Source organism: Tenrec ecaudatus, chromosome 18, assembly GCF_050624435.1.
Source record: "Tenrec ecaudatus isolate mTenEca1 chromosome 18, mTenEca1.hap1, whole genome shotgun sequence".
Taxonomy (NCBI): Eukaryota; Metazoa; Chordata; class Mammalia; order Afrosoricida; family Tenrecidae; genus Tenrec; species Tenrec ecaudatus.
In genome coordinates this window covers 21,796,164-21,817,070 of record NC_134547.1, presented here as the reverse complement: position 1 = coordinate 21,817,070, position 20,907 = coordinate 21,796,164, and the positions used below count along the sequence as shown (strand labels likewise).

The window sequence follows — 20,907 nt, the reverse complement described above, 5'->3', positions numbered from 1 at the left end:
AGAAACAAATCCAGAGACGCTCATATGTGGATAAGAGTTTTATATCAAAGAGTAATTGTATATTAAGAAAACATCCCAGCCCAGTCCAGATCAAGTCCATAAGTCCAATATGAACCCACATTTCGGATACCACTGTATAAATTACTCTTCAGACTCATGAAACACATGCAGGAATGCAGGATGCTGAATGCAGGAAGATCACAGGCTTGTAGGTGGAAAGTCTTGTGGATCCGGTGGCGGTGGAAGCATCCACAGGGCTCTGGCTGCCATCAGTGTGGCTCCCTGTGTCTTGTCAACAGGAAGGTGAAGCAGAGAGTATGTGTGTGTGTCCCACCTCCGGGGAGGAAGACAAGAGTTCCCAGAATCCTCAGGAGGCCATGCCCACACAGAAGCACCATTGGCTATGACCTGATTGACAAGGTCCACTCCACCCCACCGCTCAAGTTGACAGATTATGTAACTGCCAGAAATCACAAAGATGGACCAAGGACCAACACTTCCTAGGTGTACGATGCTACTGCCTGGTCCCGTGGCCACACGATTGTGGGACGGACAATAGTCAGAATCGACTCGATGTTGGTGCGTTTGGTTTGGTTTGGTGTTTAGGCTTTCTTCATCTTACTGGCGCTCCCTACTAGAAATGTGGTTCAGACAGGCGTGGCTCCGTATTAGAGCCCTCTACAGGCACGGGAAAGAAGAGCTCACCCACAGGCTCAAGATAGCTTTTGCTGGTTGGTTTACAACGAGGACTCGCCTAAACAAGCTGAGATTGTTCGGGAAGGTGGTTTTTGCTGTTCTTATGGGTACTGTCTCCTTCTTACCTGACAACTAGATACTGCTGTTTCTATTATCAAAGTGACGGTTGGCTGCGGGCTAAGACTCCTCTTATTCCTCCAGTTGCTGTGAGAAGACTGGCCATCACTGACCAGCATGGTCCTCCCAAGGAGTCGCAGGCTTCCTCTGTGGAACGATGCTTCTGCGAAGCATAGGCGCCCTGACAATTGGGATCATGACATACCTCAACCTGCCCGGGGACACTGGCAGCTTACGGACAACCAGACTAAAGGCTGGTAAGTGGGGAAGGAGCCCTAGTGCACGGCAGGCTGCTCTTGGGCTGCTAACTACATAGTCAGCAGTGTGAACACACCCGCTGGTGGGAGGGAGAGGACGGTTTCTGAGCCCATGCTGATTCACCGCCTTGGGAACCCTACACGGGTGGCTGTGGGCAGGAATGGCGGGATAGCATGTGAGTCTGCAGTCTGTTCTGGAAGACTCCAGCTTTGCCCCTCTTTGGGGGCGGTTCTTCTTGGGTTGCTATGGAGTCACAGTTGACTTGAAAGCAATGGGTCCCAAACTCCAAACTCCCTGCGATTGAGTCATGAGGTAGGTAGTTGATTGTGCTAACCTGGCTGATAAACACATGAGATTCATTGAAGAGCAGAGGGATAAATGGCTCCGTGAACCTCTCCTTTCTAGTTCTCGGGTCTCTTGCTTTGTGATGTTTGGGCCAGGGTGTAGCTACCTTAGCCAGTTCCCTATTTCAGCTGGCAAGTTCACTTCCTGCAGGAGAGAAGGCACATGGACCTACCCCGATGCAGCCCTGGGTGCTGGAGCAGCCGTGTGGAGACCCCTGCCAGCGCTGAGATGCTCACATGTTCACTGACTCGGCTTTCCCCCTGCAGTCAGTGTCATTGTGTGTGTGTTGTGAGATGGAGGGGACTTCGTAGATTGGTGTTGGACATATGGGTTAATGTTGGACTGGCAGCCTTGGGCAGCACTGGGGTGGGATGTTTTCTTGATGTGCACTTACCTTTTATATAAAACCCTCTCTTATACATGAGTTTCTGTGGATTTGTTGCTCTGAAGTACCCAGATTAATACAAGTCGATTCTGACTTACAGCGACCTTGGAGGGATGTATTAGACCTGCCCGGTCAGGTTTCCAAGGCTGGCAAGCTCCATGGTAACAGCCTATCTCCCCTCTCTCCTATGCAGGGAGGGGCTGTTGGCTTTCCACTGCGGACCCTACGATTAGCAACCCAACAATCGACCCGCCGGGTCTCCCAGGCTCCTTTAGTATCTACCACACTTAAGACTAATTTGATGAAACTACGAACAATACGCCACCCACTTGGGGTCCAAGGGAGGAGCGTTTTCTAAAAGAGAACATTTTTTTCACTCTTACACCGATGCTCTTGGAATCAAAACTCAGGATCCTTGCGACTTAAAAATGCTACAGACTGGGGGGTGGGGGGGGGGAGAAATCCTACAGGCTGTAAATGTAACCCAACTGGCTTTTGTTCTATAAATCCTCTTGGACAGAACACAAAATCTTGCCCATGAAAAACCACTGAGGGCTTTCTATGACCGGCTACAACACAAGAGAGCCAATGCTTAAAACAAAGCGATTTTGTTCTATGGACCTCAACCATCCTGCTTCGGACCACCAAGAAATGCCTGGCAAACAAAGAGGTGTTAACATCGGACCAGAGTGCTCAGTTGAAAATGGTCACTGGCTGAGTAAGGCAGTGGTTCTCAACCTGCCTCATGCCGCGACCCTTTCATACAGTTCCTCAGGTTGTGGTGACCCCCAACCAGAAAACTCTTGTCTTTTTTTTCTTCCATCAAATTATTTTCATTGCTACTTCATAACTGTAATTTTGCTGTTGTGAATCGTACTGTCAATATCTGATATGCAGGATATATTTTCATTGTTCCAAACTGAACATAATAAAAGCATGGTGATGAATCACAAAAACAATATGCAATTACATATTGTGAAATACTTATTTCTAATTACAAATAAACAAAAGTTTGCCTTGAAACATGTATAGCATGGTTAACAGTCTTAATATAACAACAGTAAACTGCATTGGCTACATTTTGCAACAGTATGCATAAAAAGCCAACATCACTGAGAAGGTTGAGAGCTTCTTTCTCACCAGATCAGAAATTCTCGGGGCAGTGTTTGCAAGAGCACAACAAAGATCATTTTCCACAAGTCTACTTCTGCATTTAGACTTGATAACCAACAAGCTGGAAAACCCTGTTTCACAAAGATAAGTTGTTGGAAATGGAGGAAGATGTAACACGGGCTCAGAACAGGATGCGACTGCAAACACTTGATCCAGAACTTTGTAACTGGCACTATAGAGAAATCAGTTCTCGCTGCATCGCTGTTAATAAGTTCAATGAACTCCTCTTGTGCTGTCTCAGGAACATCTTCAACTAGGACTGTGAATGGGATTCTGGCAAGTGCAAATGGGGTGTCAGGTATATTTGGAAATTTCATCTGCAAGCATGTGCAAGTGTTCTTTCACAGAAACGATCATCGTAATCTTTTTTTCTGGTTCAAGGTCATGTTCCTCAAAGAAAGCAGATAAAGTAGGCAACATGCAAATTTTATTTTCATCCATATTTTTTGGCCAAAGATGAAGTTTCATTTGGAACGATCGGATCTCTTCAGACAAATCGAGGCATGTTGCACTTGGTCCCTGCAGTGATACATTTAACTCATTCAAGATGGCAAAGATGTCAACCAAGTAAGCTGTTTTCTGCAGTTCACTTTTATTGCTGAAAAGTGCTTCGAACTGTGGTCTTGCTCTCTGATTAAAAACATTTTGAATGAAGAACACAGCTTTCCCCCAGATCCTGGATGCTTCCTCCCCCAACTACCATGATCCGAATTCTACCTTGCAGGACTGGATAGGGCAGAGATTGTACACTGGTGCATATGGGAGCTGGAGGCACAGGGAATCCAGGGTGGACAATACCTTCAGGACCAAGGGTGTGAGGGGCGATGCTGGGAGAGTGGAGGGTGAGTGGGTTGGAAAGGGGGAACTGATTACAAGGATCCACATGTGACCTCCTCCCTGGTAGACGGACGGCAGAGAAGGGGGGAAGGGAGACTCCGGATAGGGCAAGATATGACAAAATAACAATCTATAAATTATCAAGGGCTTATGAGGGAGGGGGAGCGGGGGGGGAGGGGGAAAAAAAGAGGACCTGATGCAGAGGGCTTAAGTGGAGAGCAAATGCTTTGAAAATGATTAGGGCAAAGAATGTACGGATGTGCTTTATACAATTGATGTATGTATATGTATAGATTGTGATAACAGTTGTATGAGTCCCTAATGAAATTTAAAATAAAATAAAAGCATAAAAAACCGTTTTGAGTTCATCATGAAGCTCAAAAACACGTTTTAAAACTTTTCCTCTCCACAACCATCTCACTTCAGTGTGCAATAGCAGAGCGTTATTCAGCGCATCCAACTCCTTGCACAGTTGCGATAATAGTCGACTGTTTAAAGTGCTCGCCTTTACAAAATTCACAGAACTTATGACCCTTTTAATTACTTCTTATAACTCTTGTGGCAGTGTCTTTGTTGCTAATATTTGCCGATGAATCATCCAGTGAGATGACTTTCGGTGACTCATTCAGGACCAAATGTTGAAATCCAGACTGACATCCTAGCAGAGCTGGAGCACCATCTGTGCAAACACCACACACCTTTCCCCAAGAGAGCTGATGCTCTTTCAGAAATGAACCAATGGCGTCAAATACATCACGTGCAGTAGTTGTCCTTTCAAGAGGTTTGCAAAAATGAAACATCTTTAAAGTCCCCACCATTCATATACCTCACGTAAACCAGTCACTGAACAGTTTGCAACATCTGTAGATTCATCGAGCTGGATGCTAAATATTGGAAGTGGAGATTTAATTTCCTGGGTTACCTGATCAAGACTATCAGCAGACATGTCATCTGTTCTTCTGTGGACAGTGTCATTAGATAAGGAAATTGCGCTCAATTTCATAACAAATTCGTCTCCGATCATAACTTGAACAATGCCTTTGGCCGCTGGCAACAGTAAATCCTCAGCAATGGTGTGAGGTTTCATAGCTTTGGCGATTCTGAGTGTCACCAAATATGAAGATTCAAGGGCTGCTACGTTTTGTTTGTGGTACTTGTCACCAGTGTCAAGTCTGGCTTTCTTGAGCCCACCAGCTTTGCTTCTAAAGAGATGGCGTCCTTGTCGGCAAAGCTCGGATGCTTGCTATCCAGATGGCATTTTAGTTTGTTTGGCTTCATAGATTTGGCTGCTAGAACGTCACAGCAAATAACACTGCAGTTTCTTAATTCCTGCTGTCGTTTATGGAGGTAAAACCATGGTGTAAAAAATCCTCACTATATTTTCTTTTCTTAATGTTCTTCTCTACACAATCCATTGTCAGGGACGGTTAGCTAGCACCTAGAAACGTGTTAGGTAAATTAGCCCAACCTACACAAACAGTGACTGGATGAACCCTGACATAAAGACATGTGGGCAGTTGCTAGTGGTTCCCCCTCCCCCCATATGATCCAGCACTTGACCAAAAAAAAAAAAAATTAAGCCTAGGAAATTGGCAACCAAGAGTTTTGGAGAAAAGGACATTACCAACACACACATTTCTGCACACCAATTACACAACAGCAAACACACACAATAGGACCCTACGTTACATAAGCTAAGGAAGGTCAGTGACGTCACCGGAACAATACTAAGAATCAGGCAGGAGGCTTTGGTGCGGAGGGGGTTACGTGTTAGACTGCTAATCAACTAATCAGTGGGAGGCAGCACACAGCCATGACCAAGCAAAATAGGATAGCTAGAAAAGGATCTCCGTCACTACTTTTATGGACACACATTCTGGACATGCAGGGTTTCCTGCTATCCATCACTGGGTCCTTGGACCAAATCTACCACATCACAGAGCGCTTTACAGTATGGCGTCCTACGCTGAGAAGCTTGTCAGTAAGCCACGCGGGCCCAGGACACACCTGCCTAATACTCTCCTAAGATGAGCTTCTGTGTGTGGCCTTTGCCTCGGACTCGTCCCCCCAAGCCCAAGAGCGTTACCTTTGCCCTAAATTTCAGAGGGGTGTGGAGGCTGATCCACATTGTGACGTTCAGCCTGGCTGCAGCCTGCCCTATCAGTGAGCTGCGCCTCTGCGGGCCTGCACATGAAGGCAGTGGTAGCCAAGTAACACCTACTAGGCAAATGAACCAGGGGTGGCCTCCCCGGGGTTGGGGGGACTGGGCTGGGTGGCAAGTCACGTCTTGAAATTGACAAGGCATCTGTAGCCCTCGGGGAGCCCTGGTGGCATCGTGGGTTACAAGATGGGGCGCTGATGGCAGGGCAGTTTCAGCAGTTTGAAACTACTAGGCACGCCACAGAAGATGGGCTGTCTACTCCTAAGCACTCCACAGAAGATGGGGCTGTCTACTCCTAAGCACTCCACAGAAGATGGGGCTGTCTACTCCTAGGCACTCCACAGAAGATGGGGCTGTCTACTCCTAGGCACTCCACAGAAGATGGGCTGTCTACTCCTAGCCACTCCACAGAAGATGGGGCTGTCTACTCCTAGGCACGCCACATAATATGGGCTGTCTACTCCTAAGCACTCCACAGAAGATGGGGCTGTCTACTCCTAAGCACTCCACAGAAGATGGGGCTGTCTACTCCTAGGCACTCCACAGAAGATGGGCTGTCTACTCCTAGGCACTTCACAGAAGATGGGCTGTCTACTCCTGTACAGTGACAGTGTGGGACGCCCACAGGGGCACTTCAACCCTGTCCGGTGGGGCAGTGAGTGGCAGGGAGTGAGGCTTTGGGAGACCTAAGCAGCCAGGAGTAGCAGCAGGAAGCAGCTGAAAGAAGAGGGGGTGGGGGTGGGGGTGGGGGGCGGATGGAGCAAGGAGCCTCCTGAAAGAACTGTACGCTGGTCCAGGGCTGAAACACAAACAGAGCGAGGCCCGGTGGGGGCGGGCGGCGGCAGGGCCAGTGGCAGCAGCCCAGAAGGGGCCCAGGGGCAGAGGGAAAAACAGCTTGTCCTCAGGCCGGGGCAGGGGAGCCTGTCCCCGGGAGGCCCACAGGAGGCCCTGCCGGGGCCAGATTCCTGAGCTGTATCCTGCTCCTTAAAAAGTCACTTAACCCTTCAGTGTGCGCCGTGCATGGCCTGAGCAGACCTGTGGCTGTCCTGTGTCCTGCCATGGGCTGCTCCCCACAAGGTGGGCTCTTGGGAGCCTCTGCTCCCCGGCAGACAGAAGGGGCTTTTCACTCCAGGAATGAACAAGTGACCGTCCCAACAGTGCAGGACGCAGAGGGGCGGTTCTACCCTGTCCTGTAGGCCTGCAGGGAGTCTCCTCGTATTGGGCAGCAGTGACTTGGGTTTTGCTTTATCAGTGAGTTCGCTGTTTGACCCCTGCAAGGGCATAATGCCCCAGAGAAGGAGAGCGTGTGCTGGGAGGGCTATAAGTGGGCGAGAGGATGCCCATCCGACGCCTCCCACACAGGGCTCGTGGTCTGGGGCTGGCCTTCCCTGGGTTTCCATTCCGGGCACTCCTGCTAGCGCTCATGTACAAGGTCTTTCCAAGGGACTCGGATACACCACCCGGGCCCTGCACCGACCTCGGGAAATAAATATTAAAAGAAATGCCCATGAAACGTCGTAGACACCAGGTGCCGTGTGCTGTTGCTAGGGACTCTGGGGTTGGTTCCGAGTCCTGGAAACCCCACCTGTGGCCAGCCCATCTGTTGGTCCTGAGCCCATTCTTGCAGCCACTGAGTCAAGCTCTCGGCCAACGTCTTCCTGTGTCACTGCCCTGCCAATTGACCACGCACACACTCCTCCGCCCGGGACTGGTCTCTCCTGATAACCTGTGCGGACGACGTGAGACAAAGTGGTGCCATCCTTGCATGGCAGGTGCACTCTGGCCGTGCTTGTCCAAGGTGACTGGTTTGTGCTTCGGGTGGTCGCTGGCACTGTCAGTACTTGGCACCCGCAGTCCTTCAAATGCATTGATTCTGCTTCCCTCTCCCTGATTCAATGTCCAACTTTCATACGGCTGGGTGCAGTTATCATTAACTCTGAAACCTTGTAACAAGATCGATACCACAGGTGGCGTGGTGGCACCGTCCAGGTACCCGTGGGGCTGCTAACCGTAAGGCCAGCAGTTCCAAACCACCCACAGCTCTGCGGGAGAAAGATGAGGCTTTCTACTCTCAAGGAGCTATAGTCTTGGAAACACATGAGGGTAGTTCTACCCGGTTCTACAGGGTCACTGTAGACCTATAGACTGTCTATAGGGTCACTGTGAGAAGCGACTGGATGGTAAGTGAAATTTGGTTTAAAAGCTAAATAACAATTGTCTCCCCCAAATAAAAACCTGGATTTGGCTACCGAGTTAGATCAGAGCAAACATTTCCCCAGGCTCAAAGTAAAGGAGCGTCCGTCACACACAAAGGAGACACGTCCTGATGTGTCTCTGCAAACAGTGGATGGTGCAGACAAGCCCCGCCTGAGTCTGCGCAGGGAAACTTCAGAAAGATAAACAGGCTCAATCACAATAGAGGTTTCCCAGGGGACCGGCCGGGCCAGTGAAATCCAACACCGAGGTAATATTTCAGAAGGTTTCGTGACAGGTTTGGGGGACCTCGTGGGGGTCATCTTGACGGGTTTTTTAGAGAACTCAGACTCACTGCCATCGAGTGGATGCTGACTCAGCATGACCCTCTTGGTCAGGGTAGACCTGCCCCCGGGGGTTTCCGAGACTGGGACTATTTTCAAGGGCCGAAAACAGCAGGGAGGAAGCCTTATCTGTCTCCGTGGAGTAGCTGGTGACCTGGTAGTTAAGAGTCCCAACTTGGAACCCTCTCGGCCCCCAGGGCTCCTTCAGCTCTGCGATCTCCTGGTCAAGCTGAAGGCACGGCCCTCCCACCAGGCCCAGTCTCTCGGCGTGGGCCCTCCAAACCCTGAGTGAACACTCCCATGGTTCATTCCGATCCTCCACTTGTGACTGAACGCTGTGAGGTATTACTATCTTGCAACAAAGCAAATGAAGCTCCGAAAGGAACATGCAGGGACCTCCCTTCATTCTCCAAGATAGAACTGGGCGTGGCAGGGGGTAGGTCTGATTTTTAATCTGTTTTTACTGATCAAGGAAACTGCTACAGAGAGGTTAGGCCACACTTGTTCAAAGCCATTGACCTTAGTCCTGCCCCAGCCTCCCCCGCCTCTATGGGGTTCATAGCCTCCGCTAGGAAGTGGTGTTGTTGAGGTGCTCAATGCCTGTCTCTGTGACTCCACCAGTGGACACTGTAACCCGGGGCCAGGGGAGCAGAAGCTAGTCCCTAGATGTTGAGATTGTGGTGCTACCTGAAATCTGAATGAGCTATTAACATTTAAAATTTGGGAGATTTCACCTAAAACACCCACTTGGGGCTTGTTTTGAGACATAGCATCTGGGCACACCTTCCTGCAGGCCGTAGACCTCACTTGGCTCATTTGCCTCACTCTGGTCCCTGCCTGGCCCTGTGGACCCGGGCGACTGCCTCCCTTTGGTACACAACTGAAGGAGGCAGTGATGCGATGATTATACTCTTCTCATCTGGCGGGGTGCTGGCTCTCCACTTGCAAGTAGCAGGAGCTCTAGACCCAGTGCTCAGAGCATGGAGGGCCAAGTGGGGCCATGCCTTGCTAGTCCTGGGACTCTTGGGGAGGTCAGAAGAGAGGGATCCTCTCTTGGCTCCGAAGAGCGAGGATGGGGTGGAAGTGAGAGGCAGGGCGGAACTGAGATTAAGCAAAGCGCCTTAGGCAGGAGCCAAGGGGGTGAATGAAGGTGCACAGGGGTCTCCAGTGCAGCTCCCCATGGAACTTCAGAAATTGGGGACCCCATGGTTTCCTGGACACTTTTCTCTGGATATCTCCCCAGACTGATCCTACCCACTGAGTCCCACACTGGCATCAGTGGCTCTCGAAATGTACAGGCAGGCATCCTCAAACTCCGGCCCTTCGGTGACATGGGGCCCGCTGAGGACATTTATCCAGCCCACCGGGTGTTTTTGCCCCGTTTGCTTTTTTACTTCAAAATAAGATATATGCAGTGTACATAGGAATTTGTTCGCAGTTTTTTTTAAAGCTATAGTCTGGCCCTCCAACAGGTAACAGTGAACTGGCTCCCTGTTTAAAAAGTTTGAGGGCCCCTGTGTACAGGTCTCTTTGGGTTCCATCTCAGGGTGGTTCCACTATCCCCCAGGGAGCTGCGGATGCCTCTCCCTGCCCCATCTCAGCTCACCAGCCTGTCTAGCTGAGTATCTCTTGCGCCCAGCCCGGCCCTAATCCACGCATCCTGATCCTGTCCCATCCTTTCCCAGGGCTCCCAGCCTCGGTTTCCCCTTCTGATCCACTTACATAAGACAGTCAGGACAAGCTTTCTGTAGCCCAACGTTTCTCAACCTGTGGGTCACGACCCCTTTGGGGGTCAAACAACCTTTCACAGGGGTCGCCTGATTCCTAACAGTAGCAAAATTACAGTGATGAAGTAGCAAGGAAAATAATTTTATGGTTGGGGGAGGGGTCACCATAACATGGGGAACTGTATGAAAGGGTCGCAGCATTAAGAAGGTTGAGAACCACTGCTAGCCAATCCTGCTCCGATCATCCCATTAGAATCCTCCTCCGCTCTGCCAAGCTCCTAAACCTGTGCAATCCCCACGACCGCTCTGCCAACTCTCATTTATAATCAAGTCTCCACTTTATCTTTATTAAGCAACACCTCAGTTGGTTCATTTCCCCCAGAGCAAAAACTGAAGTCCCCACTCAAAAACAAACAAACGAAACCCAAACCCACTGCCATGGAATCGATGCCAACTCGTAGGGACCTATATACAGCACAGGGTGGAACCACTCCTGCGGGTCTCCGAGCCTGCTTATGCGGGTAGAAACCCGCTTCTTTCATTCTTCCTCTTCCTCGCCCATTGCCCTTAGCCAACCATTCCGGGGTTCCCACCAGCTCTGCTCAATCCCAAACTACTCCCCCTCTTTGAGGTTCCGTTTCTCCCGCCTCACGCGTTACTCTCTGGGGATTATTGGGATATAGCAAGTGCGGGCTTTGAACGCGTCGCTGTACCTCTGGCACAGACCTGACCCGCTGCTGCGCACGGGGAAGCGGAGACAGAGCCAAGTAAAGGGCCCTTCTCAAAGTTGCACGCCGAGGCACCCTGCCTCAGCCACCGCCATTCCATTTCAAAGCTACCTTGCGCACCGGAGGGGAAGGTGGCGCGGATCGCGATAGCAGGGAGTCGTCCGCCAGCCAGGTCATGACAGGCACGTTTGTCAAAACAACCAGACCTTGACCAGCTGAGTCCTCCCGCGACCTCCACAGGCCCGCGACCGCGGCTCCTCACCTGATTTCTCCACTTTTACTTTCACCGGGAACATGGTTTGGGTCGGGATCTGCTTAGCTGGGTCGGACGAGTCCCAACTCTCGTGGGGGTCACAATTCTATGCCGGGGGCCCGGGTGGAGAGTCACAGTCCTCAACCAGCCGCGTCCCGGTAAGCGACCACTACCACTCTGCTTTCCCGGCTGAGGGCGGGCCTTCGGGGGTTTGTTATAAATGCCATTAGTCAACGTACCCGTCCATCTCGTTTTCTAACCAATTAATAGCGAGCACCGTAGATTTCGCGCTCTAAGTCCCACCTTCTGGGGGCGTTTCCGGAAGCAAACCAACGACTGGCCCGTGAGCATCCTGGGATATGTCGTTCATGCGCTAGTGACTCCACAAGCACTACAACGCCTGCGCCGCGCGGGGCACGATGGGAGATGTAGGATTGGGCATCCCGAGACTTCTTGGGACTTGTAGTATTAGAAGAGCTGAGGAACACCAATTTACTAGGGTGGCCTAGTGGCCTACTTTGTAGGTTGCAGTTCAAATCCAGCAGCCGCTCCTAAGAAAATGTTGACATTAAAAAAAAAAGACTGAAGACAAAGCGGGGTGCACATGCAAATGCGGTGAAGAAAGCTGACGTTGCCTGGCTGTCAAAAGATATAGTCTGGGGTCCTATAGGCTTGAAGGTAAACAAGCAGCCATTTAGCTCAGAAACAACAAAGCCCACATGGAAGAAGCACAGCAGCCTGTGTGATCATGAGGTGCCGAAGGGATCAGGTATCAGGCATCAAAGACCAAAAAAAATTATAGCATTGTGAATGAGGGTGAGTGCACAGTGGGGACCCAGGGCCCATCTGTGGGAAATTGGACATCCCCTTGCAGAAGGGCTGCGGGGAGGCGACGAGCCAGTCAGGGTGCAGTGTAACAATGATGAAACATACAACTTTCCTCTAGTTCTTGAATTCTTCCTCCCCTCTACTATCATGATCTGAATTCTACCTTACAAATCTGGCTAGATCAGAGGATGTACACTGGTACAGGTAAGAGCTGGAAACAGGGAATCCAGGACAGATGAACCCCTCAGGACTAATAATGTGAGTAGTGATACCAGGAGGGTAAAGGGTAGGTGAGGGAGAAAGGGGGAACCGATCACAAGGATCTACAAATAACCCCCTCCCTGAGAGAGAGAAGTGGGTGAAGGGAGACGTCAGATGGTGTAAGATATGACAAAATAATAATTTATAAATTATCAAGGGGTCATGGGGGAGGGAAGGTGTACGAGCCCCCAATAAGATGATTTTTTTAAAAGCAATTAAAGTCAAGATTTGCATGATGCAAATGTGCTGCAAAACAGAAGAACGTTGAGACATTCTGCTTCTGTAAGGATTTATAGGCTTGGAACCCCAAAGGGGCAGGGCAGTTCTACTCTGTCCTATAGAGTCACTTTGATCAGAACTGCATTAAAAAGAAAACATTTATTGGGGGCTTATACAATTCTTATCACAATCCATATATATATCCATTGTGTCAATCACATTTATACATTTGTTGCCGTCATCATTCTCAAAACGTTTTCTTTCTACTTGAGCCCTTGGTATCTATTGTCATATCTTACACTGTCCGACGTCCCCCTTTACCCACTTTTTGTTGTCTGTCCCCCAAGAAGGTTATATGTAAATCCTTGTAATCGGTTCCCTCTTTCAACCCCACCTTCCCTCCAGGTATCGCTACTCTCACCATGGGGCCTGAAGGGATCATCTGTCCTGGATTCCCTGCATTTCCAGCCGAACTGCCTTGATAGCAAAGAGTTTTTAAGGCAGTTTGCTTCTGTGAAAATGTACAGCCTCAGAAACCCTATGGGCCAGTTCTATGCCATCTTACAGGGTCACTACGAATCCAAGTTGACTGGAAGGCAGTGGGCTTTTAGGTCATTAACTGAGGAATCCCTCCTTGTCCCTAAGCGGAAGACAAGGCCCGGAGCGAGGTTACTGAACAGGTCATCCTTCTTGCTGTGCATTTGCTATGCTAGCTTCCTGTTCATCTGTTTGGACGCACCCCCTCTTAAATATGTGGTCTACTGTGCCAGACACTTTTGACGGCACAGGGGGCCCAGCAGAGACAAAAAGCAAACAAGTATAGCACCATGACATGGATAAGAGACTGAAGCCTGTGTGGCAAAGTGAAATGACTTGGTATGACTCCTCCACCTGTCATCTGTGTCACTCTGCCAGTGATGGGGCGGGAGCCTGCAGGTCGGCTGGATGCACCCAGGAGCTTCCTCAACGTAACCTGCATCTAGGGCTCTTCACTGCTATGGTGCCAGTCCACTGGGTAGACGGTGAGCTTTCGCCAAAGCAAGAAGAGACTCCGACGGCCATCGAGAAAGAAGCATGGAGTACGCACACGCAGATCTCTTCACAGAAGCGGGGCTGGTGGGAGACTTCATCTCGTGTCCTCTGTGGACATGTTACCAGGAGGGACGTGTGGCCCTGGAGAAGGATGTGATGCCTGGGACAATAGAGGCTGGTGAGAAAGAGGGACATCCTCAAGAAGGTGGAGGGAGACCGTGGTTACGCAAATACACTCAAGCACAGCAGGGACGGTGAGGATGGCACGGCTGGGAAGGGCTTCATTCTGTTGCACACCGGGTCACCCTGAGTCAGGGCCATCCTGGAGACCACCTAACCACTACCACCCTTCCCGTAAAGAATTCTGCGCTGTGATTTACACCACATCAGCATGGCCAGCGGGGCTCCTGGAGGGGACACAAAGCATATTCCTTTTCAATGTTGTGCTTGGGGAGCAAACGGTCAGGGCTTAGGGTGGACGGGATAAGGTTGCAGGGCAGCCCGGCAGGGACATTACTGTGACGGGGCAGTGGGTGGGGGGTGGTTGTTAGTACAAATTTCCTGGCCTTTTTATCCCCAATGCAGTTTTCTGTTTTCTTCATCTTTCTTCATAATAAGCTTCATCATCCAGTGCCTGTTGGGAAAATCTACCACGATTACCCTTTGGGAACCCCATGGTGAGCTGACTTCTCTGCCTTGAATTTACCAGGTCCATATTCCCGTGGAAGTCACTGTTTTGGTTGGCTTCTTTTTTGAAGGCGCGATCATGAGACTAAGGCAGGTGCATTAGGGAGGGCTCATCTGCAGCCACCCCCTAATCACACAGGCACATGTTTAAACATGTCCTGTTTGATAGAAACCCAGTCATGTAGGAACTAGAACCTTAATAGCCGGCTTTTGACTTACTTTCATCTTGTATGCTGTGTCCCAGATAAATTCCAGGAGGTAGTATTAGGATATGGACTTCTGATGAGAATACTGAGGCCCAGAGGGAGAACACTATGTTTTCAAATTCACCCACTCTCAGTAGAGGGCCAACGGCCCTTAGATACGGAAGCCCTATTCTCTCTGTGGTTCTTCATCGGAGAAAGAGGGCCCCTGACGAGCAGAGTTTCCTATTTCACAAGATCGCGAGTGGCATTCAGAGAAAACAGGCACAGGTGTGCAAAGCACAAAGCAAGCACTCAAAGGTTCTGAATATTAACAATCATCTTATCTTTCTACATCTCTCCCAAATCAGGAAGTCGATATTGAGAGTCAGAGCTGTTTATTGGGGGAGATCAGCCAAGGTCAAGGGAGAGGAGAAGAAGTCTTAGTGGGTTCAAGGGTGAGCCTTCAGTGGAAGAATGCATCCTGGGAGAATAAGCAGACCCCTCCCCACCCAGACCTATGAAGGCAGCCTCAGGGGGTGCCCAGAGGTATGGTGAAGGAGAGGTAGTCCCCAAGAGCTCCCCAACGGGGCCGGTAGATCTGGAAGATGGTGATCCAGGTGGTGAGTACAATTGCCCACAAGAGGAAGCCCACTGCTGAGCGCCAGACATCTGTAAGGTGGTAAAAGAGTCGGGCTGTTCTCTGGGTTCCCCGAAGGCAGCCTTTTCCTCTCTTCAACAAAGTTCCAAACTGCTGGACCCTCCATCATCCCCTCCCACTCCAGCGTCCCCCTCCCTCCATCTGCTCACCCCCTTCCTCTAGTCTCCCACACTCACAGCCCTTGATCTGGCTCTGCTCCGTGTAGGGCGGGGCGAGGAAGGCCTCCCGGAAGAACCAGAAGATGTTGACCAACCAGAGGAAAGGCAGGAAAGCAAACCCACCTAGAGAGGAAAGGATGAAAAGCGCCAGGCGTCAATTAGCACCTTCCTCGTTGTCCTCCAGGCTCCAATGAGAGTTGCGGGCGAGGTCCTCTCTCACATTGGCATGGAGGGCTCTCTACAGTCAAGGACTCACGAATCCCGGTTTCCTCCCGGGATACAGAAATCAGATTCCTCCATCACTCCTTCCTCAGGATACGGAGTTCATCCTTCCACACTGTCCTTCCTAGGCCCCAGAAGTCCAATCCCCTGGACCGCTCCTTCCAGGACTGGATGCTACTCCTTGTAACGCCTCCCTCCAGGGACACAGGTGCACCAAGCTCCTGTCCCAACAGACCCAGGAGTCCTCAGAAAGCAGGCCCTCAGACCTAAGACTCCGTGTCTCCAGCCACTAAACACCTTAGACCCGCGTGGCCAGGTTCCCAGGCCCTCCTCCTCCGCAGGTTTGCTGGTCCGGCCCCCTCCCTCTCGTCTCCTGCACCCCAAGACGACCAGCTCTTACCCAGGTAGTACTTCCGGCACAGGTTCAGCTTCTCCTCGTTGGACACTCGATCCAAGTTCATAGTTGCTCCCGAGCCGAGTTGTCCAAGGGCCTGCGGGATAAGACCCTCGCCTTGACCCCTGCAAGACAGGTGTGCAAGAGTCGCGAACGGACACACCCTTGTCCATCGTGTCAAAACGGCGACAAACTCAGCGGTGGGTTTGCGGAAAAGGACATCCCCCGCCCGCACCCCCCTCCAGCGAGCTGACGAGGCTGGGACGTGTTCTGTGCGCGAAATCGCCCACAACTCACCCGAGGCGTGAAACCCTACTTCTTCCGAATCGATGCTCTGGCTGGTTTCTACCGCAGACTTCCGCAGGCGCCGTCGCGGGGGGCCCTGGGGCTTGTAGTCGTTTCGTTTTCCAACAAAGGGGGGGGGGTGGGGGTCGTGAGCCGACGCTGTACGGCTGCGCAGCAGGAGCAGCTCGGCCGTCCCGCGCGGAGGGCGACGCGCTCCACCACGCGAGCGCCTAGGCGTCTCCGAGCCCCGGAGAAGCGCCCCGAGGCACCCACGGACTACATTTCCCGGCGCTCCCCAGGAGCGGAAGTGACGTCACAGCTAGCGGGGTTGGAGGGTTCGGGTGAAAATGGCTGAGTACTTAGCTTCGATATTCGGGACTGAGAAGGACAAGTGAGGACAGGCGGAGGGAGTGGGCCCTTCGGGGCGGCCGGGGACGGGGCGTTTGGGTCCCTGCTGGCTGAGCGGCTTGGGCCGGTGTTTCTGGGCTGCCCGGTCTCCCCGAGCCTCGGTTCACCTCTGTCTTTGCCCCTCTTCCAGGGTTAACTGCTCTTTTTACTTTAAGATCGGGGCCTGCCGGCACGGGGACCGGTGCTCGCGGCTTCACAACAAACCGACTTTCAGCCAGGTGAGGCACCGCACGGCGCTCCGGGGGTTAAGCGCCGCTCGGCGCGTCCTCCTCCGCTGTCCATCATCGTGAGGGCCCGCCTTTTCCGGGGGGAGGGCGTCTGGTAGGCCCTCGCTGCTAGCGGCTTCTCGCGTCCTTCGGGCCCGCCCCCGGGAGCCCGCCACGCCCTGTACGTACAAGCCACACCCCGGGCTGTCTGTCATGCTAGCTCCTCCCCCTAAGGCTTCCTAGGGGCCCGCGTGACTCGCCCACTGCTTGGGCTCCGCCTCTGGTACAAGCCGCACCCCCGAGCTGTCCGTCATGCTAGCTCCTCCCACTAAGGCTTCCTAGGGCCCGGCCTGTGACTTGCTCTCACTGTGCTTGGGCTCCGCCTCTGGTACAAGCCACACCCCCGGGCTGTCTGTCATGCTAGCTCCTCCCCCTAAGACTTCCTGGGGACCCGCGTGACTCGCTCACTGCTTGGGCTCCGCCTCTGGTACAAGCCACACCCCCGAGCTGTCCGTCATGCTAGCTCCTCCCCCTAAGACTTCCTAGGCCCCGCCCTATGTGACTTGCTCTCACTGTACTTGGGCTCCGCCTCTGGTGGAAGGTACCACTCACACGTGGCCTTCTCCCAAGCCTCTGCCCTAAGACTTTGCATGGAACTCAGCCCGTGTACTCACTCCCCGCTCCTCTTACTTCTGCCCAGACCATAGTGCTGCTCAACCTGTACCGGAACCCACAGAACACGGCCCAAACCGCAGATGGGTCGCACTGTGAGTCAGGGGCTGGGCTTGCGGGCGGGGCACACAGCCCCCAGCAGGCCATGCCCCTGACCCCCTCCCTGCCCCCTCCTCCAGGTCACGTCAGCGACGTGGAAGTGCAGGAGCACTACGACAGCTTCTTTGAGGTGAGGGTTGGGAGGGACGGGTGGGGTGGGTCCCGGGGCCAGGAATTCCAACAGCGTCCCCACCCCTACCCCACCCCCTGTCCCCCGTCCTTTGCAGGAAGTATTCACAGAACTGCGGGAGAAGTACGGGGAGATCGAAGAGATGAATGTGTGCGACAACCTGGGGGACCACCTTGTGGGGAACGTCTATGTCAAGGTGCTGTGGAGTCAATTCAGCAGAGACCCCGCCCACGCCCTGTGCCCCGCCTTGCCACGTTTGAGCCCATTCTTGCAGCCACTGTGTCAATCGGTCCCATCCCCGGGGTCTTCCTCTTTCTCGCTGCCCCTCTGCTTTACCAAGCACGCCGTCCTTCTCCGGGGATGGGTCCTGGTAACATGTGCAAAGTACTGGTGACGGAGTCTTTTTGGCTTCCGAGACAGATGCGTTCCTTCTTCTGATACTCCAAGGTATATTTCATACTGGTCACCAGCACTAGTTCTCAGTCAGTTCTTCAGTCTTTCTTAGGCACACTCGGCTTCTGCATGCATGTGAGGGGATTGGAAAAAAACACACACCCGAGTGCTCAAAGTGACATCTCTGCGTTCGAACGCAAAGAGGTCAGGTCTGTGGCAGCCGATTTGCCCCAGGCCATGTCACTTGATTTCTTGGTGGCTGCAGAGTGAGCCTCGATTGTGGGGCCAAGGGAAGTGACATCCTTGACAGCCCCCTTTCCACTCCGTCCTGATGCAGAGGTGGCTCTTGTGTTTTCTCGATTTCTGTATGGTGAGGTGTCATCCAGCCTGAGGGCTGTGGTCTTGGATCTCCATCCCTGACTCCTCCGGGGTGCCTTTTCTCTTTCAGTAAGGTTGGGTCAGCTACATGACAGGTAGCCCAGGAACCTTCCTCCGGTCCTGGTGGCGACCAGCTTCTCAGCCGAGTTGCTCCGCATACAGATAGGGTGAAAGGTTACAGGCCCCAGGCACACCTTTCCTGATTTTAAACCACTCATTGTCCTGTTGGTCTGTGTATAAGTTCTGCCGGAGCCCGATTCGGTGTTCTAGAACCCCCAGTCTCTGCCATGTAACCCGTAACCTGTCAGGATCCACACCGCTGAGTGCCTCTATGTCATCAACACAGCCTAGCTAGGCGTCTCTCATGACGTTCTCCAGGGAACCCTGTTTAAATTTCCGGCAGCCCCCTCTCCGTGTACTGCTGCAACCCCTCTGAATGCTCTCCAGCAGCAGTTTTCTCGCACGTGGTTTTGAGAATATCGCCAGGCGGTTTTCTGCGTGCTGTTGGATCACCTTTCTTTTGAAATGGGCATGTCTGCTCGTATGTCTCCCTTCCTGTTCACTGGCCAGGTAGCTATCTTCCTAAGTTCTTGGCTTAGCTGATTGAGCGTTTCCAGTGTCACATCCATATATTAAAATATTTCAGTTCAGTTGGTATTCCCACAGGGTCTTGTGTTCTGCCAGGGACCTCTCTGCAGCCATGTGCTCAGAGCAGGGTAGACTGCTTTTGGGGGGACCATTGGTTCTTTTTATTAAAAGATCATTTTTGGGGGGGAGCTCTTACAGCTCTTATAACAATCCATACATCAACTGTATCGCGCACATTTGTACGTATGTTTCCATCAGCCTTTTCTAGACGTTGACTTTCTATTGAGCCCTTGCTGTCAGCCCCCCACCCCGGCACCATTGATTCCCACACCGCATGCTACCCTGTGAAATGGCTGAATGTTGATCAGTTCTTTTTGGTGTCGGGACTGTGCCCCGTCCACTTCCTTTTGACGCTTCCTGCCTTGTTCAACGTGTTGGCCATAGAATCCTTCGGTACGGAAACTCGAGGCTTGACTATTTCTTCAGTTGTCAGCATGAGATGCCAAGCATCTTTTCCCCTTTTGATCTGATGCCAAGCTTCCTACATTTTATTACATTTTCCTTTGTCCATTTGATCCGCCTTGTGAAATCCTCTGTTCAGCTCTTTCACTTTATCATCTCTTCTGTTCCCTCTCGCTATTCTGTGCTCACGAGGGAGTTTCCAAGCCTCTTCTGAGGTCCGTGTTGGTATGTTCCTTCCTGTCTTTTTAAAGCACCGTTGGCTTTCGTTTATATATGCTTTTGATCTAATGTCCCACAGTTGTCTGGTCAATGTAGGAAACCTCATCTTGAGATGGCTTTCTAAACTCAAGTGGAATAAACTTTGGCTTTTGTGACCTTGTTTTCATTTTCTTAAACTTGCACATGAAAACCAGAGCCCAGAAGTTAAGGCCTTTCAATGGCCGCCATCAAAACCTCATTGCTTGAGCTGCATCGCTAAATCCAGCGCGGCTAACTAGTCCCCTAAAGATTTCTGAGTTGAATTGCAAACCCTGGCCTCTTTTCCCCTCAGTTCCGGCGGGAGGAGGACGCTGAGCGGGCAGTGACCGAGCTTAATAACCGCTGGTTCAATGGGCAGGCTGTTCATGCGGAGTTATCGCCGGTCACCGACTTCCGGGAGTCATGCTGTCGACAGTACGAGATGGGGTACGGTGGTCAAGGGGTGAGATGGGCTCTGGGGATTCCGGTTCCCAAGTGTGTGCTAGGACAGGAGCTGTGAGAAAGCGTCCTTCTGCGCAGGGAGTGCACCCGCGGCGGCTTCTGCAACTTTATGCACCTGCGACCCATCTCCCGCAACCTCCGGCGACAGCTCTATGGGCGGGGACCTCGGCGCAGGTACCTCCACACCAGAACCAAGACACCTCATACTCCAAAGCCAGCCTGTTGAGAAGCTAGCCTGCGAAGCGTGTCCCAAGCCCTATGAACCCTAGACTACCCTCAGCCACTTCCAGCCCTTCCCCACCACCAGTCTGAGTTTCCAGTGAGATTAGCCCCTGCGTCCCCGAGCAGGGAGGCAGGCCCACTCTACCCTTCTCTCTCCTCCTACTCCCAGGTCACCTCCAAGGTCCCACACCGGCCACCGGCCCCGAGAAAGAAACCGGCGACGTTCCCCAGACCACCGGCATGGCCGCTTTTGAAACCTGCCCAGCTTGCTCTCCCCCCTGCGCAGGCAGAGTTCCTGGTTGGACTGGGCCCCGACCCCCCAAGAACCCTTCCCTCCCTAACCCCACTGCCCCAGGCTCCAGCACACCGGGATGGAATCTGCTGGGGGCGTAATAAAAGTCTGCCTTTGGTAGCCTGTGGGCTGGAGTTTCTTCTCCACCCCCTCATCTCCTGCAGAAGGGGAAGTGGGGCTGGGTTCCGGCCGGAACCTCACCAGCGGAACTC

General features: G+C 52.2%; 3 protein-coding genes across 6 annotated transcripts in view; 1 reads left to right on the top strand and 2 right to left on the bottom strand.

The window, feature by feature from the left end:
* The window catches only part of LIN37 (lin-37 DREAM MuvB core complex component), a 25,319-nt gene extending 9,959 nt beyond the window's left edge, over positions 1-15,360 (bottom strand). The window contains exon 1 of one of the 2 annotated variants that reach the window (XM_075536892.1): positions 15,264-15,360. Coding sequence is in view for 1 of the 2 variants with exons in the window: in XM_075536891.1 (XP_075393006.1) it covers positions 11,227-11,260 (34 nt within the window). In the remaining variant the exon portion in view is untranslated. Of the gene's footprint in view, positions 1-11,226; positions 11,435-15,263 lie in introns of those variants that run through there. The other variant, XM_075536891.1, reaches the window with a different exon arrangement.
* Positions 12,666-16,442, bottom strand: PSENEN (presenilin enhancer, gamma-secretase subunit). Of its 2 annotated transcripts, none has more exons than XM_075536898.1 (4): positions 16,159-16,442; positions 15,868-15,986; positions 15,237-15,368; positions 12,666-15,098 (listed from the first exon to the last, which is right to left on the bottom strand). In XM_075536898.1, the coding sequence occupies exons 2-4, from the start codon at positions 15,926-15,928 to the stop codon at positions 14,959-14,961; spliced, it is 333 nt and encodes a 110-aa protein (XP_075393013.1). In that variant the 5' UTR covers positions 15,929-15,986; positions 16,159-16,442; the 3' UTR covers positions 12,666-14,958. The 2 variants fall into 2 exon arrangements, with proteins under 2 accessions (XP_075393013.1, XP_075393014.1); XM_075536899.1 differs by having other exon boundaries at positions 15,264-15,368; positions 16,159-16,435.
* Positions 16,409-20,815, top strand: U2AF1L4 (U2 small nuclear RNA auxiliary factor 1 like 4). 2 transcript variants are annotated; one of them, XM_075536894.1, is made up of 8 exons: positions 16,409-16,537; positions 16,685-16,772; positions 17,461-17,527; positions 17,612-17,661; positions 17,759-17,857; positions 20,033-20,154; positions 20,260-20,355; positions 20,573-20,815. In XM_075536894.1, exons 1-8 carry the CDS (start codon positions 16,494-16,496, stop codon positions 20,655-20,657), a joined length of 651 nt encoding a protein of 216 aa, XP_075393009.1. In that variant the 5' UTR covers positions 16,409-16,493; the 3' UTR covers positions 20,658-20,815. The 2 variants fall into 2 exon arrangements, with proteins under 2 accessions (XP_075393009.1, XP_075393008.1); XM_075536893.1 differs by having other exon boundaries at positions 16,410-16,537; positions 20,033-20,166.
* The last annotated feature ends 92 nt before the right edge of the window (positions 20,816-20,907 follow it).

Coding starts and splice junctions, on each gene's coding strand:
- PSENEN (XM_075536898.1), bottom strand. CDS start 15,928: ATGAACTTGGATCGAGTGTCCAACGAGGAGAAGCTGAACCTGTGCCGG. Junction 15,369..15,867: donor GTGCCGGAAGTACTACCTGG/GTAAGAGCTGGT, acceptor TTTCCTCTCTAG/GTGGGTTTGCTTTCCTGCCT. Junction 15,099..15,236: donor TGGGAGACTAGAGGAAGGGG/GTGAGCAGATGG, acceptor ACCACCTTACAG/ATGTCTGGCGCTCAGCAGTG.
- U2AF1L4 (XM_075536893.1), top strand. CDS start 16,494: ATGGCTGAGTACTTAGCTTCGATATTCGGGACTGAGAAGGACAA. Junction 16,538..16,684: donor TTCGGGACTGAGAAGGACAA/GTGAGGACAGGC, acceptor CCCCTCTTCCAG/GGTTAACTGCTCTTTTTACT. Junction 20,167..20,259: donor TGTCGACAGTACGAGATGGG/GTACGGTGGTCA, acceptor CCTTCTGCGCAG/GGAGTGCACCCGCGGCGGCT.